Source organism: Anopheles arabiensis, chromosome 2 (assembly GCF_016920715.1).
Source record: "Anopheles arabiensis isolate DONGOLA chromosome 2, AaraD3, whole genome shotgun sequence".
In the NCBI taxonomy this organism is placed as follows: Eukaryota; Metazoa; Arthropoda; class Insecta; order Diptera; family Culicidae; genus Anopheles; species Anopheles arabiensis.
The window spans coordinates 30,930,329-30,946,257 of NC_053517.1; the positions used below are offsets into that span (position 1 = coordinate 30,930,329).

General features: G+C 46.4%; 1 protein-coding gene across 2 annotated transcripts; it reads right to left on the bottom strand.

The window, feature by feature from the left end:
- Nucleotides 1-2,416: 2,416 nt before the first annotated feature.
- LOC120898895 (organic cation transporter protein) lies at nucleotides 2,417-15,533 on the bottom strand. Of its 2 annotated transcripts, none has more exons than XM_040305388.1 (4): nucleotides 14,889-15,533; nucleotides 4,203-4,575; nucleotides 3,962-4,105; nucleotides 2,417-3,868 (listed from the first exon to the last, which is right to left on the bottom strand). In XM_040305388.1, the coding sequence occupies exons 1-4, from the start codon at nucleotides 14,962-14,964 to the stop codon at nucleotides 2,863-2,865; spliced, it is 1,599 nt and encodes a 532-aa protein (XP_040161322.1). In that variant the 5' UTR covers nucleotides 14,965-15,533; the 3' UTR covers nucleotides 2,417-2,862. The 2 variants fall into 2 exon arrangements, with proteins under 2 accessions (XP_040161322.1, XP_040161323.1); XM_040305389.1 differs by lacking the exon at nucleotides 14,889-15,533 and adding an exon at nucleotides 9,986-10,513.
- Nucleotides 15,534-15,929: the final 396 nt, after the last annotated feature.

A 15,929-nucleotide genomic window follows, 5' to 3' on the forward strand; every position in this document is an offset into this window, starting at 1 on the left:
CGACACGGCGCGGCTGCTGCACACGTTCTAACTAACTCACGCACACCACCACCTACGGGACAGCGCGCTCCGCAAACACGCTTGCTCAGTGCGAAACGTCAGTTCATCGCCGGTGTGGTGTATCGTAGGATGCTGTGGTGATGTAGCGCTCGGAGGATCAGGTCTCTCGCGGGGCCCAATGTACCCAAGTGCCATTTGTAGTAGCTGTCAGTGGGTAATGGGGCAAGAGGTTTGAGAGTTAAACGGTTTCCACCAAAAGCAATAAAGGAAGGTATTTCTTTCTTCTTCCTTTATAAACTGAATACAATGGAAAGAATAAAGTGTGTAGCAGAGCAGAAGCGAAGCGTACTCGCGGCGGAAGCGAGATGACAATGGTTATTTATACCTGGCCTGGAACGATACCAAAAAAGCGATCACGGAATTTAGGAGGGTGATTTTTTTTAAATTCTTTTTGGTGTTTCTTTTGCGAACACGCTTTTGTACACCGTTTTGGAGCGTGTTTTTTTAGTCTCATTATTGTGGAATTTCATTCATACGCACCCATCTGCATGCAGTGCTGACAGGAAGATGTAAAGGAGTGATTTTTTTAAGACATTCCAAACGTTTATCCTTTTATCCAGCAATGTCTACATCCCATAATTATTGCATAACCGAGGCTGGTTCTATCAGGAACCGATCTGATGACTGCCTTAATCAATCACACTACTGATCGTACATTCAAGATCAGCTGCGATGATAATTGGGCCACTTCAGGTGAAGTGCTTTTTCCGCTCCAATAAATCGCTCTTCCTTCAGTTTATTGTTCGTGTTGCCAATGGGTTATGGGTATCGCTGGAAGATTTAACACCTTAACTTTGAGCCCTTTTACCTGTCTTTTATACCGACTGAAGGGCCAGTGATTATGTATATTTATATAAAATAACTACCAATATTCAAACACCAAGGCACAGGTTCACGTGAAACGCTCCACCGCAGTCACGTTCGGACTTTGATGGCACTTCAGGGTAAATAGATGCTTCTTGACAATTCTTGACGAACCGGCGTGCACAGTCACCATAGATTGTAACAGTGAGCAACACTTGAGTAGATGCTGCTGTTGCGGCAACAAGTTGCCGGCGTTGAGCTCAATCGGATAAGCAAGAATGGTCACCACTCTGATGGTACTCGCTCCGCTACTCCACTCCTTCATGGGCGACTCCCTTGATTATCGGGCGTACCACCGAGAGTCCTTTGGCTGATCCGATTCCGTTCTGTTGAGCACTATTTTTAGCCTCAAGTTCATCGTGGAGGACTCCATTGGTACCTGCACGCACCGTGCACCCATTTTGCCTGCCTTTTCGCTTGATGGTGGTCACAAACCGAATGTGGCACTTGTCAGTCCAGGACTTTAGATTACGAATCGAACGAGCAAATCATAAGTGCAAACTCCTCAAGTGTTGTGACAATGCTAACGAGCAACACCTTGGTGCGTTCGATCGATTGTTGATAAGTGCGCTTTAAAAGCGGCGAAGGTAACGAACGTGCGACACTAGAAATGGGAAAGTGATGAGTTCGGTTGATGGTATCATGTTGTTGTGTGCCTGAATCTATCAGCGATGGTTATGTCAGTTAAAAGGATAGTTTTGTATATTTTAACGTTCAATAGGAATACATAAAGATTCTGCAATATGAGCAACTTTCAAACACCAACCAAACAGAACAAAAAAGTTTTAGCACAGCAAATTCACCGATTGCTTAAAAAACAAAACAAATGAAAGCAGAATAACTATGTTTTTGATAATTCATTTAAAGAATTTTGTTATTGTCATTTAATCAGCATGTAATATATATTTTATGAAAAAAAAGGTAGTGGCCAATAAAAGGACCAATCTCATATATATTTTGATCGAAAAGTTACGTACTTTTTTAAATGTAACATTCATATTAGTATAGAATAAGACTTTGGTTAATTTTAAAACACTTTTCTCACACAAACACTACATTTAACTACATTTTTAGATAGCTCAAACGACCTACAGAAACATACCAGAAAAATCAAATTTAAATATTCCACAAAACCCATTGTTTGTTCCCACCGTGCAGGAGAATGTGATGCGGGTTGCATACCTGCAGGTAAGCACGAAGCGAAAAGTTACACAAATGAGCAACACTTGCCATTTGTAGCTCACATTTGAATTCATAGTGATGGATCTCCGTTACAACATTTTAATATAAGCAAATGTTGTCACAAAAAAGTTGTTTCATAAATTTTTTTAAACAACTTTACCAACCAATTTTGATCTGGTTTTTGGTATATTATTTTTTTTTTTTCAAAAGATACAATAATAGAAAACATGTGATTGAAGATGAAATTGAGTGCATTTTGTTTGTAAAAACCAACAGCTTATTCGGATTCCAGAAAGAGTTCATTTGAATGTACAACATAGAGGGACTATTTTTTTATTACATCTGTGGTTTATATTTATTTATCACTTCTCTGCGTTTTGATTCTTCTGCAATGCTAACATCTGAGTTTGGATCTATCGCTACATTGTCATTGTGAGGAGGCCCTGCGTGAGGTTTGCTGTATGCTTTCTGCCACTGCTTGTTAGAGCTACTTAAAGAGGTAATTTATATTTTAAAAAAACTCGTTTACATTTATTCGCTTCCACGCTCATAAGCGATTAGGACACATTCCGACCATTCCCTTTCCTCCGCAGCTAGTGGAACACATAGTGTTCCTTGGGAGATAATGCACTGTCACAGCACAGCGAGAGGTGCCGCAATGTCACATCCAAACGGGGGTAAAGAGGAACGGACTGACTGCACTATTCTAAAAAAAATGCTACCATAGCTCATTCCCCATCCCACACAAACGCCAGCCTAGTGTTTGCCATTCTCAACACCCGCCGCACCGTTGGCAGCCGTCTGACGTTTGCCAAAGTTTTCCCCATCCTCCAGCGTCTCGGGCAGCGGATGGCCTTGCGTTTCGGGTAGGAAAAACACGCAGAACGCACCGACCAGCGGTACCAGCCCGAAGATGCACGGTGGCAGCCAGTACGCAATCGAGCCCATGCCCGCCACGAACGGTGCAATCATCGAGCCGAACCGCGCAATCATCGATGCCGTACCGATGCCCACATTGCGCACCACGGTCGGGAACAGCTCGCCCGCGTACAGATAAACGGTGGGGAAGCTGATGCTCATGCCGATCAGCCCGACCGAGGCGAGGCCCACGTTCAGTGCGCTGGCCGAGCTGGGTACGAACGCGATCGCCAGCATGGAGATGCCGGTCAGCGTGTTCGAGAAGATGAGCGTCTTCTTGCGCCCGTACGCCTTCATCATGTAGATGCACAGCAGCGTGCCGGGCAGCTCGAGGGCCGCACTGATCGCCACGTTCGTGTAGATATCGCCACCGGCATGCCCGATGTACTGGGCCACACCGAAGAACGCCAGCCCGCACACGAACCAGTTGAAGCACATGTACAGCGTTTTGGCGCGCATGTTGGGCGTGCGGAACAGATCGAGCACGTTGCCCTTGGACGCGTTTGCCGATGCGTTGCGCGTCTTCTCCTTCGCGTACTGCTCGATGTCGTTGCGGATGGTGTCGGTCGGCAGGTTGTTACGTTTGGCCGCCTGCTCCAGCACCGTTACCGCACCGTCCACATTGCCCGACGTAAACAGGTAGCGGGGCGATTCCGGCACCAGCCAGTAGTACGACAGCATCAGCACGGAGAAGATCGACAGGGCGAACTGCAGCTGGCGCCACTCGCGCAGGAAGTAGGCGAAACCGGCCAGCGTCAGATGGCCCAGGTTGAACGGGATCTGGTAGAGCACGGAGAACAGTTCGCGCCACTTCGGGCCGATGATCTCCATCACTAGAACGAAGCTGAAAATGGAGAAAAGGAACGGTTCCATTAAGAACTGTTTCACTACGAACGACGGACTAGAAGATCTTCAGGATTCGAGCTACAACACTAACCTCGTTACCATAGTACCGCCAGTGGCCACGGCCGTAAGGAACCGCAGCACCACAAACACCCAGAACGAACCGATAACAGCAGCGCCAACACCCGTCACCAGCTGAATGATGACCGCAATCACCAACGGTGGTCTTCGTCCATATCTGCAAAACGAAGGAATCGAAAGTTTTTTTTTGTCAGGAAAAGCCGTGTACTGCACGATCCGCAGGGTGCGACTCGCACCCCACCGACGATACATACTTGTCTGCCAGCGATCCGAAGACGACACCACCGACCAGAATGCCAAACATGAAGATGGTTTGCGAGAGCTTGACCAGGTTCGCGTTACCGCACACCAGATCCCACTCGCTGGTAAGGGTCGTCGCGAAGGTGCTGTTGTCGTACGTCCAGCTCGTACAGCCGGCATCGCACCGGTCGAGCGATGGGTCCGACGCACAGGTGTAGTTGACGGACGGGCCCAGGAAGATGATGCTCATCTGATGCCAGGCAACGGGGAATTTGAGCGGAAAGACGACGGCACAGACCAGTATGTGCCACCAGCCGAGCTGGCCCATCGCCCGCTGTATCGGGTCGAGGCTCCATTTCCTGTCCGACTCCTCCTTCTTGGCAGCGACTGTTCGGAAGTGAAGAAGAAGATGTTGAAATCAGTCGTTGATCGTGCTGATAAGTATGGCATATTTTTGGATAGTAAAATATTTAAAAAAAGAAGAGCATAAAGTCCACCCCATGAGGCCACAACCAAATGTAACAATCGATCGACCCTTCTGCGCCTGCAGTCAACGTGAGCTTGTGCTCTCCGCCACCAACGTTTGCACCAAGTTCGTAAATTGGATAGCGTTTGATGTGGAGGAGATAAATTCACCGGTCCATTATTTGATGCTCTCCCGCCGCCGACGGTTCATCGTTCAATCAATCACAAGGCCACCGTCATTCAACGGTACAATGTACATATATAACCCCACCATACCAAGCTAAATGGTGGGGCACGTGAAGCTCTTTCGGCGAGAACGATCGCGCTGGCATGCGCACCACCCCCGGTGTGGTATTCGGAAATTAGTTTGGCGATCGTACTACCGGCTACGCTTGATCGCAAGCATTAAAATGTATGAATTATCGCACCACTTGCCGAGCTTGCGGCTTGCTGTGAGTCATCCGTTTTATGGTGGCAAAAATCGAAGCTACATTGCAACGGCTAGTAAATTAGCAGACTGCTGTCAATTTCAACCCTCGTCATCGGGTTGGTTTGGGCTGGAGTCAAAAGCTTCCATTGGGGATTGTACAGTTCGAGCCCCCCCAATTTTTTTGGTGTTTCGTTACACTCCATTGCGGTATGGAGCTACACCAAGAACAGGTTTTCTTTTCTTTTCCATTCACAGTGGCCACAAGAACAGGAACAAAGCTCAAACATTCTGCGGAATTTATGAATTTTTAAACAATTTACAAAATTGATTCTTTTTTTGGAAAACCCCGCCTGACTAAAAAAAACGCTGCCTCGGTCATTTTTAGATCAAACGATGCCACACTCTCGGGTGCAACTGGTTTAGCTTCAAATGTCATACCCGCGCCGGAGGTTCGCCTTCTTTTTCTTCGCGTGGCTTGTCCCGCGATGGGCGGGAGGCAAAGGCGTTAATTGACGAAGCGAAACAAGGCCATTGCCAAAAGCTTCTTTGAAGCTGCTCTTTGGGACCTTCTCGCATCAGCCCGCTTCAAATGCTCACATTGGAGCAGATCGGGCTTAGGGTGTCATACGGCCATCAACAACAAACAAAAAATACTTCAAATGTACATTTCACATTCGATCGTGAATGATTATTTTTTACAGATAGACATGTTTTTTTTTCTTCTTTCAAACTAACGCATCGCAATCACAGTTGCTGCCAACATTGGCAAAGGCGGCAAAGTGTTAATATTTGCGGTCAATATTATCAAACGCTCTCCGGCACGCATTACAAGTGATCGTAGCTGATCGTACAATCGCTTGTTTGAAGAAGAAGAAGAAAAAAACACGCGGAAACGCGGGATCTGCTCCGAAAGTGCTGGGCGGAATAATCAATCCACCATCATCAATCATCGATCAAACGAGCACGTGATCGTGTCAGCAAATTGCAACGGTAAATATGCGCCTACCTAAGTGGTACTTTCACCACCGTGGCACAGCCTCGGGAAGGGTCTAGCGGTGACCAACCGGGTAGATCCGGTAGCGCAATCATTTTTGATTAATGAACTAAGGAACCGAGTAAAGCGGTAAAGTTGTTTATTTCTGCCCTCGTGCTTAGTTTATCTTCTCGGATCTCCAATTTTGCTATGCTTACTTAAGCTTAAATGCCTCTTACCACTTTACCTTCCCAATAGTTTGCATAATAGTTGCACATCCACGCTAGTGTTGGAAGTGAAATTCCAATCAAAATCAATCTAAAATGAACCAATTTTACACAGAAATGGTATCAATTAATATGAGACTCACAGCCGGCCGGCTCCTCCAACAAAGCAAATTAACAAAACGATGCACTCATCCGCTTGGCCATCCGTTTTTTTTCCTCATTCCACTATATCTCAACCCCATCGCACCCAAGTGAAATCAAGCATGGTCCACAAAAATTGATTACTTTTGCGCTTTATCCCCATTCCGTTTTGTCTCACCGTGTGGCGTCGACCCATGCGTTATCCGATTATGCTTTGCGCGTATGCTTTAACGCTGCTCTTCATACTGCTTCCCTTTCAACTGTGCTTGAACGAAGCGAAAGCAGATGGCCGAAACATATTTAATACATGTGTCAAATAAATTGTCTACATGCGAGAGCAACAACACAAAAAATTGAATTAATCCCTACGAACGTTTTGCAAAGGGGGGAGGAGGTCAAGATAAAATAAAAACGCATTACAAAGCTGCTGGCATGCCCTCCGCTCTCGTGGGTCATCGGGTCAGGCGATGGTGTTCTGGTTGGATAACCTCCATCACGATACGATGACACGCGACGACGCACGGGAGATTAATTCATACAGAAACGAAAAGAGCAAGAAAAAACCGTTTAACCGAATTTAATCTTCCAGCGCAGTGTGTAACGGGTGGAATGGTGTGTACACACACGCAAAAAAAATGCAGACAACATTGCACACTGGATAAATTGTAAAGCAAAACCCAAAATAAACGCTGGCTCTTTTAAAATTGGCAAAAGTCACGCACCGAACCGAACCAGTCCGATTCGCCAATTGTATTTTGAGCCTCAAAAACTCAAAAACTCCACTTCAAATCCACAATCGAGCACCCTGGGCCCGTGGTTTTCGAGTGGAAGGGGAAGGCTTGTACCGTGCCGTATGTGTCACAGCGTCGTCTTGGGCGAGTTTTTAAACATGTTGTCCCAATCACGCTGCCGGCACCGCATGACACGCTAAAGCAATGGAATGATGTTTTTTCTTCCTTCTCTCTCCTTTCCCCCCCAAACCAGCTGTTCGTTTACAGCTTCATTTTTTATGCTGTCCTCCCCCTCCCTGCTCGCGTGCTGAATATATGAATGTGTAATCGAAGCCAATTTTGCCACCCATTCTCGACTCCCCGCGCGCCCAGCCCACTGATACACTCCCCCTTTGCGCAATAACGCTAATTTGCCGCCCTAACCAAAACCGTTCAGCAAACATCGAGGAGTATCGAGGAGTGTGCTTTCCTTCCATTTTTTTATTGGAAAGCGGATGGAGTAGTAGTGACGGCTTGTGAGGCCGATCACATCACAGCACAGAGTAATGCCATCGATGCAACACGTGCAGCAGCAGCAGCAGTAAAGGCGGATATTAGATCAAGTGTTCCACAGCCTCGAGAGGAGAGGGCTTGAGATGACGAAAGAAAGTGTTTTGGGCGCTGACTGTTTGGCTTATCTTTTGCGCGCCCAATTCGATCCGAATGTGAAACAGTTTTCCCGGGCTGGGAAAGTGTTTTCTCCAAACTTAAATGGACCGTGAGGCCCATCAACGGAAACGGAGATGAAGCCGAGCCCTCCAATGGTGGTTGGTTGCGCGCTTTTACACCGAGCGATTGCGGTGTATCGACACTTTCGCAGAAGAGCTGCTTTTTGTTTAAAGCATCACCAGCAAAGCTTGAAGATCATTTATACTAAGTAGCGTGGAGAGGGTTGTTTTTTTGGGTGGGCTAATATAGTTTTGATTATGGGGTTTTTTCTGTTCAGTTTTAACGCTCCAGAAAGGAAAAATCAAACGACCTTTTGTGCTGGAAATTCAAGACAAACCGAAATCGAAACGAAACATCAATGCGAGCACGGTCGTTAACGTTTACACTGATCAAACAAATCAAACAAACGACACTGACACTGAGCTGAGGTTCGCTTTTCGCTTCCGATTTCGATGATTGATGACGGGGCAAACGACACATACGTAAATGATTAGCTTCAGTGTCATGCAAGCTCGCGAGTGTGCTTTTGGCCCTTTGATTCCCGAACACAACTGTAAAGCCATCTCTTCCAATACTACCAGATTCCCTGCTTTCCATGTTTTATTCAAAATCACTTAAATTCAGTTTGCTATGTGCTGTGCATTAGTTGAAGCAGCAATCTCCCTTTAAACAGCTAACAAATCACTGTCATTTTCACTGGCCCCCGCGCATCAACCGTCCAAACTCTAGCGCACACTAGGTTCAAGCAGCTCATCATCTCACAATTCGTGTTAATGGGGTAAATTGCACGCGAAACTTGATGGTTTTAAACCTTACCGTGGACCGATGAGAAGCCGAGCAAACACAAACAAAAAGCAAAACAAATACCGAACAATCTATCTCTCGAGGGAAGACATATTTTCACACTTTTCACCTTGTGCCGCGCCGTGTAATTGGCTTAAAGATTTCCCTCCTCCCGACCCCCGGTAAGCGCCCGTGCGCTAGAAACACCACGCTGGGCCGTTCGTTCGCGTGCGTAAGAACGACCATGTGGTGCGGCGGCGTGTTTAGAAATAGCAATTCGCTGTTTGCCTATTTACTAGGCAACACCCCCGTGTCGGGATACTCAGCTTCACACACGCTTCCCACGCCACACCGGGAGAGTTGTTTCCGCAATTTTCCCGCTCATCCATTTCCCAATACGCACGCATCCTCCACGGCGTGCACCCATACCCCCCTCGCATCGTTATCAGTTCACGGTCAGCGGTCAACGTGACTTACGCAGAAACATGCGCGTGTTTCTCGTTTTGCGTGCGGCCGCACGTACGGTCCGCTATTTTTGGACCATAACACAGACGGACCAGCCTCCGAATCGCAAGCCGGCATAGCGCGCAACGTAGACGCAATGGCACGAAAGCCGGGCCCCGTACGTTTGACCGTGACGGTTTGATAGCTTTGTGCGGGTCAAAATGTGTGGCGCCATCACCGAATGCCCCGGCAGCCGGTTTGGCCAAAGCCGGAGTAGCCAACCTTGACATTGGCTATTGATCCAACCCAGTTCCCATTCGCTTGGATAAGGGGAATGGTTGTGTTTGATCACCCTGTCTCTCTTTCTCTTTTTCTGTCTAATTTTATGGTTTTATAATACACACAGTGGTTAAAGCATTGCTTAAGTCGTTTTGCTTTCCTTTCCTTGAGGTGCTTTCTGATCTTTGGAAGGTTTGTTCGTCTATCTATTCCTAAGCGTCCTTCCCTAGGTTGCAACTGATTTAAATGTGCTATCTGTCCTTCCCACAAGCAACCGCTAATTTACTTCACGGATTAGTAAACCGTACACGATAATGCGGTTAGCTGCCTCGGGTGAAACTAATTATGCTCTTTGGAGCCCCAGCAGGAGCGCATACAATTGCATTCATTGACAGTAGGGCGACCTCCGTCACGGAACTCAACCAAAGTGGGTCAAATGGTTTGCTCTTCCAAACAGCACTTAACATAAAAAGAATAGTTTAGGCTAAACATATGTCCCATGTACTGCTGTGGATCAAATAAAACTTCTAATGATTATGAGGGCCACTTTTTCTTTAGCACTTTTTCGCCCAACGCATTCATAGTTTGATTTAAGAATAAGCATTCACAAACTTACATTTCATTTTTGTACACTGTTTTAGTCTCTGTTGGCTCTTTTCTTTAGCTGCTTGTACAGTTCTTTTGTTCCAGCTTGCAGTTATAGCCTTTTAAACACACCAGTGCATAACTGAAGTAACATAAATCACGCAACAATGCCTGTCGGTCAGTTCGACCAATCGAACAGCCCTCTCTCTCTCTCTCTCTCTCTTGACACTCACGCACAATTGTAACAACTACTTAAAAGTTGCAGGCAGTTTCACAGCTACACCCAACTTTCGACTACACAGCTGGAAGCAGTTTCCGATCGTTTGTGGTCAAGGGCGCGCCACTCTTCCTGCGGGGAAACTGTAACTGAAAGTCTGTGCTCTGTAGCTGAGCTGTGCTGAATTTTCCTTTCACAATCTTCACTACTTCACGCCGAAAGGCTACGAGCTAGTTATGCTGGCGCAAGCAACAACCACAGAAACAGGGGAAAGCACTTCAAACAGATGAGGCCGAAACGTCCGCTCTCGAAGCGATCGTGCGCCTAACTGTCACCGTTCGGTTTGTTTACGATCGGCTTTATACGGGTCGGTCTACAGCGAGCGGCAACACCGACGGAACCGACGGGGAGCCATCTACCCGGGGGATTTCCCGCGCATTGGCCCGCGAATGGTGGTGGAATGGCGCGAAAAATGCTCCCACCCGCGGGTCCAAGACTCATCTCTCAGCCAGCTCAGCAGCCGCGGTTTGTGTACTTGCTAGACCCGCGGGTAGTGTGCGCGCATAGCCGTTTGGAGCAAGTTTTGCAAGACGGAGAGAGAAATCCCAAGACACGGAGAGAAGTATATCGGCTAGTGGAGCGGTCTTTTGAATCTTTCGGGTGGGGGAAGTTGCATTATAAAGCCCTTTTTAAACTATCCTGAGTTGTAAGTGTTATTCTTACTGCATACTACAATGTTTGATAGGAATAGCATATAAAAATATATGCATTTCCGAAAAAAAAAATCAGGTGAGAAACACCAGAGACAAGAGTACTCTGTTCGGGAGAGAGAGAGAGAGGCGCCCTATTGCTGCTCGCCAAAGACGATCACGATCATTGTTCAGCCCGCTAACCAGACCCGACTACAGTTCGGTGACTTTGCTGACGTCGACGCTCGATGATCGGTAACTGCCGGAGGACTTGCGCCGTGCGGTTTGAAACTTGTTCGGCAACATAAACTGTGGACCTGTGTGTGTGTGTGTATGGACTGACGGAGGCGCGTATTTTACCGGGGATTTCCCATGCTCTAACCAAGTGCATGGGCTTAGTGTAAAATCAGCATGCATATTTAATTACAGCAACCATTACATCCACCACAGCTTACTAACCTCTCCTTCGCTGTGGCTTACCCGGCTCGGTTTATCCAGCAAAACGTTAACGCGTGTTCGCATGATGATCACGAGGGACCCCCCCTCGAAGTACGACGGTGGGCACGTGTTTCGGAAGTTTGATCGATTAGCTAGGGCGGCTGCTTATGCAATCCCATGGGTAAACACGCATGGAGACATTATTGACGACCCGATTGTGCTTCAAATTACCCACGGAATCAACAAGTTGTACGCTATCAAGTAATGCTGTTTTTTCTTCTATTATGTTTTTTTTATTGAAAATTGACTATAACACATGTCTAGAATTTACCGGAACCATACCGGGGAATTAGGGAGTGGGTAATTCTGCCCGCTCCAAGTAGTGGAATGATACGCTAATGATCTACAGATAAGAAGAAGCCACTGGTTTTATAGCTTTATTATTCTTCCTTAATAATGGTTGGTTAAGATTTCCTTTATAACAGTCCTCTTATCGCGCTGTTATACCAGCAATACTATTAAACAAATAAGGGGAAGAAACTATTCCACACCATTTACAGCTGGTTGAAACGGTAGCTAAACAACAACGAGCAGATGCCCACATCCAGACATACATGATGTCAGAGTGGCACAAAGTTCTGCGTCAATTTGTCGGACCTCATCAATTTAAGAGGACGTAATGCAATATCAGATCTACTGCCAGCGACGATGACGCTCCTATTATCTACACATAACGGATCCATTACCGCGCACGAAGCGTTTAGAATGGGTAGAAATTTGCACTCAATTGTAATGCACACATCCCACGCATGGCTAGTACTTTAACTCTTTCGAACATAAATTGTCCAATGGGCGCGCTATCAAAGTAGATGGATGGGTCGAGGTCATAGTGTAATGGATGTGAATAGAGGCACACTTGCAGCACACGGTGAGCAGTACAGGTACTAACTTCTCTCCACACAGAACGACGTCCTCCTTTCCAACCAGCAGAAGCAACAAAATCACCTCCCCATTTCCACATAAAGCCCCGCCGCCTGCTGTAGTACTATTAATCATCTGACGTCGATCGGGTCACCGCATCATCGGCGACGGGAAACAACTATTCCATCAAACTAGTTTCGACCAGTTTCGAAACACCGGCGAAACATGAACCGTGCGTACTGTGCTGGGCTGCCAACGCACTTGTACCAATTTTCAAAAAATGTGCAGAACTACCAGAACGACCAGAACTAAAAGGCCAGTTCTTAAGTGAAAGGCTCCCAATCGCGGTGGTTGCCGTAAAGCGTTGCGCTAGGAATGGGGTCCGTCGCAGCAGCTGAAGGTCGCGCACCGGACCCGTCGCCACTGCTCACACTGCTCGCCGAGCGCACGTACTTGAGAGGAGCGTGAATCAAGCTGCATCGGAGAATAACTATTGCGTTTCGGACCCGATTTGCACCTATATGCGGGCACAAATTTGAACGATCAATAAAAGATGAATCAAACATTTCGGATTGTACACGGGATATCCCGTGTGTTACTTTCGGATACACGGACGACACCGAACCGGCTCTCTTTTCTTCCCATAATGAGTCACTGGCGCGGTTTCTGCCCGTAGGACTGTGCCGAAATTTTCACATCTTGCCGCATGGGTTGACACTTATCCGTGTGTTTTATTCATTCGCGTACGAGCTTAACACACTTTTAATCGACGGTTTGCTGCGAACGGTAATAAAAAAAACCTTCAATACATCTGATTTCCCCCTGTATTGAACGGGGACATCGCAGATTCACAAATGTACTATGCAAACGCAACAGCATTAGCGGGTCTGTGGACTGTGGTCAAACATCCCATTAACATTCCGTTGAAGGTTTCTTTGCTCAGAATTAAATGAGCTTTTGCGTACGTTAAGGGGCAAATTAATTCCAATGGTTAATCCACCATCGATAGTAAATAATTGCACATTTAATTGGCAACTTTGCTGCGCTCAGAAGACAACCATTAAGCATTTATTATCAGCATCCAATTCAGTACAGACTTGTACGAATGAGCGCATAGGAGGTGACAAAATTATAATTTACAACAAACAATAAAATTAACTTCTATACAGCTCATAAGAATGGTGTCAGTACAGTGGAAGTGGTTGCATTGCGCAACCTGAATGTTGGTGGGATTTTTAGGCGATCAAGTGTTTAACAAACTTGTTTGATAATGCAACCGCGATCGCCAAGTGATCGCACTCAGCGCATTGAAATACAAAGTTCCCAATGGCACGAAATGTAAATCACTCATTTAAAATGTTCTTTTCTGTGGCTTATGTAGAAAGTTTACTAGTGGGCATAAGAGCTGCATTCTATATGTTTTTGCGGAACCTTTTATATTTATAATTATTACAAATTATACAAATAGAACATTCAAAAACACACATAGCTGCATGTACTGAACTTCTGAACTCTTCTCAAGCTGTTTATTTCTATAAGTGTCGCCTTTAAATCATGAATTCCCGCCTATCAATCATGAATGAATAGATTGTTTCACTTGCTTGGATTGTAGGAAATTAAAAAAAAACCCTCTGTGCTGATAAAGGAATTTTCTTAAGAGCACTTAATACCACTCCAATCATTCGTGTCGCTCATTGAGCATAACGCACTCGCACGTAGTACACTATTCCCACTCATGGTTTGTTGGTGCATTCTGCTAGCCCTGATTGTCCGGATCAGATAATGCACTTACGAAAGATCACAAAAACACATTCCCAACACTATCGCTGCCCTCGGACAGAGACATTACACTGGTGTTGCAGTATACGCACCTAAAACTGTGTGCGACCAACGGACAACAAATCAGCTAATTATGCTAACTGATTGGAATGCTTTCCCCTGGGCCGATAACGTGTACCAGGATGCGGAACATAAAAATGTGGTCTCTTCACGCTGGAGGGTTCAACAACTCAAGCTCTGATAACCTTTTACATGTTTTTGTACGAACTTAAAAAAGGGTCTCAAGGGAACAAAGTACGTTTCCAAAAATAATGCATCGCACTGATAAGCACTAACCGGTCACGGTGAACGCTTCTTTAACATTGAATTCCCCTGGCCGGGGGTTTGTGACATGCACATTTTGGATTCAACCCAAAGGTTGTAGGAATGGAAGGAAGTTCAAAAAATAAACAAACAACTGTTTCGAATTGCGCATTCGCATTGCCATGGCAGCGCTGCTAGCAGCTGCCTTCGGCCAACTATGTTTAGCATCGATGCAGCTATAGACAGTTTGTTTATTTGTTGATTACAGTTTAGCTTCGTCGCGGTTCTCGGTGCGCCCGATAGCGCGACGTGTGTGCGGCTACTACGGGCGAGCGAGATTTGGCAAACAACCGGAGAACACGATCCGGAACCTAATAGGCAGCACCGAACATGGCTGACCATGGCACCACAGTACTACATAGGTGCCGACAGCTGTCTGGTTGAATATTCAATTTCACAGATTCAGTGTTGTTAATTTTACACACAAAAAAAAAGAAAACGAATATGCATACATACACACCGGTTCAATAAAAACCGATACCGTCCCGCTCTCGGTTCGGTTGACTAGTGTTACACCCTTTCCTTACCTTTTGCCGCCTGCGCGTCTCGCTCGCTCTGATGTTCGAGTTCCATTCCTTGGTCGGGGTTGGTTTTATCGGCCATGGTACGGGCGCGGTGTTTGCACTTACGGGTTAAATTTGGAAGTTTATTCACTGCTTTTTAAAGCACAATACCATCAGCTTGATTGCACACACACACACACACACACACACATAAAGACACAGGCCACACAGGATCCGATTAGGCCAAGAACATCTATCGCAACACAAACAATTTCCCGTGGATAGTTTACACTTGTGCGTTGCAAATGTCTTCCCGTGCCCGATCCGATCCCCGGATGACGCTAGAATGCCACGCCGAGCTGTGCGCACGATCCACCAACGGCCAAGGTCCGCCGACAAATGACGATTACCGACGGCTGGAACACCAGCGACAGGCTAAGCGTGTCTTTCTTCCCGGTCGCGTATCGCACCGCAGTCGCACTCGCTCCATATATTCCTGGTTAGTCCGCTGCTCTTCACCCCCGCTCTCCCCGACTGGAGGATGAGGGTGGCGGTGATGACGACGATGTTGATGATGATGGTGATGATAGATTTAACAAACCGCTGCTGCCATTTGGCAACAAAAAAAACACTACCCGTTGGATGAGCTAAGGGCTACTGCGATGCGGAGTGGTGTGTTGCAGGCAGTGTAGATGCACTTGGTGGAAAGTTGAGCTGCTCTCATCGTCGCAGCCGCACCGCAGATGTCTTCTATGCGCGTTTCGCGAAGGGGCATTTTCGTTTTGTTTGGTGTTTGGTCGAGCCGGCGCAAAGGCGAGGAAAAACTCATGAAAGGAGTTCGAGAAGAAGGACAAGAAATTAATAATTGATATGCCCACTTGTTGCTTTGCCATGTGTGGTAGATTATCATTGTAAGTTACCGTAAATAATGCGTTGTTTTATGAAGGCGTGTTTGGTGCTGTGGAAATTGTATCGACGAGCTGTAAATGGCATTTGCCGTAAAAATACAAACATATAAAGAATCTCGTCGATGATGCGTTAAGTTCGCTAAGCTGATTTTGTTTT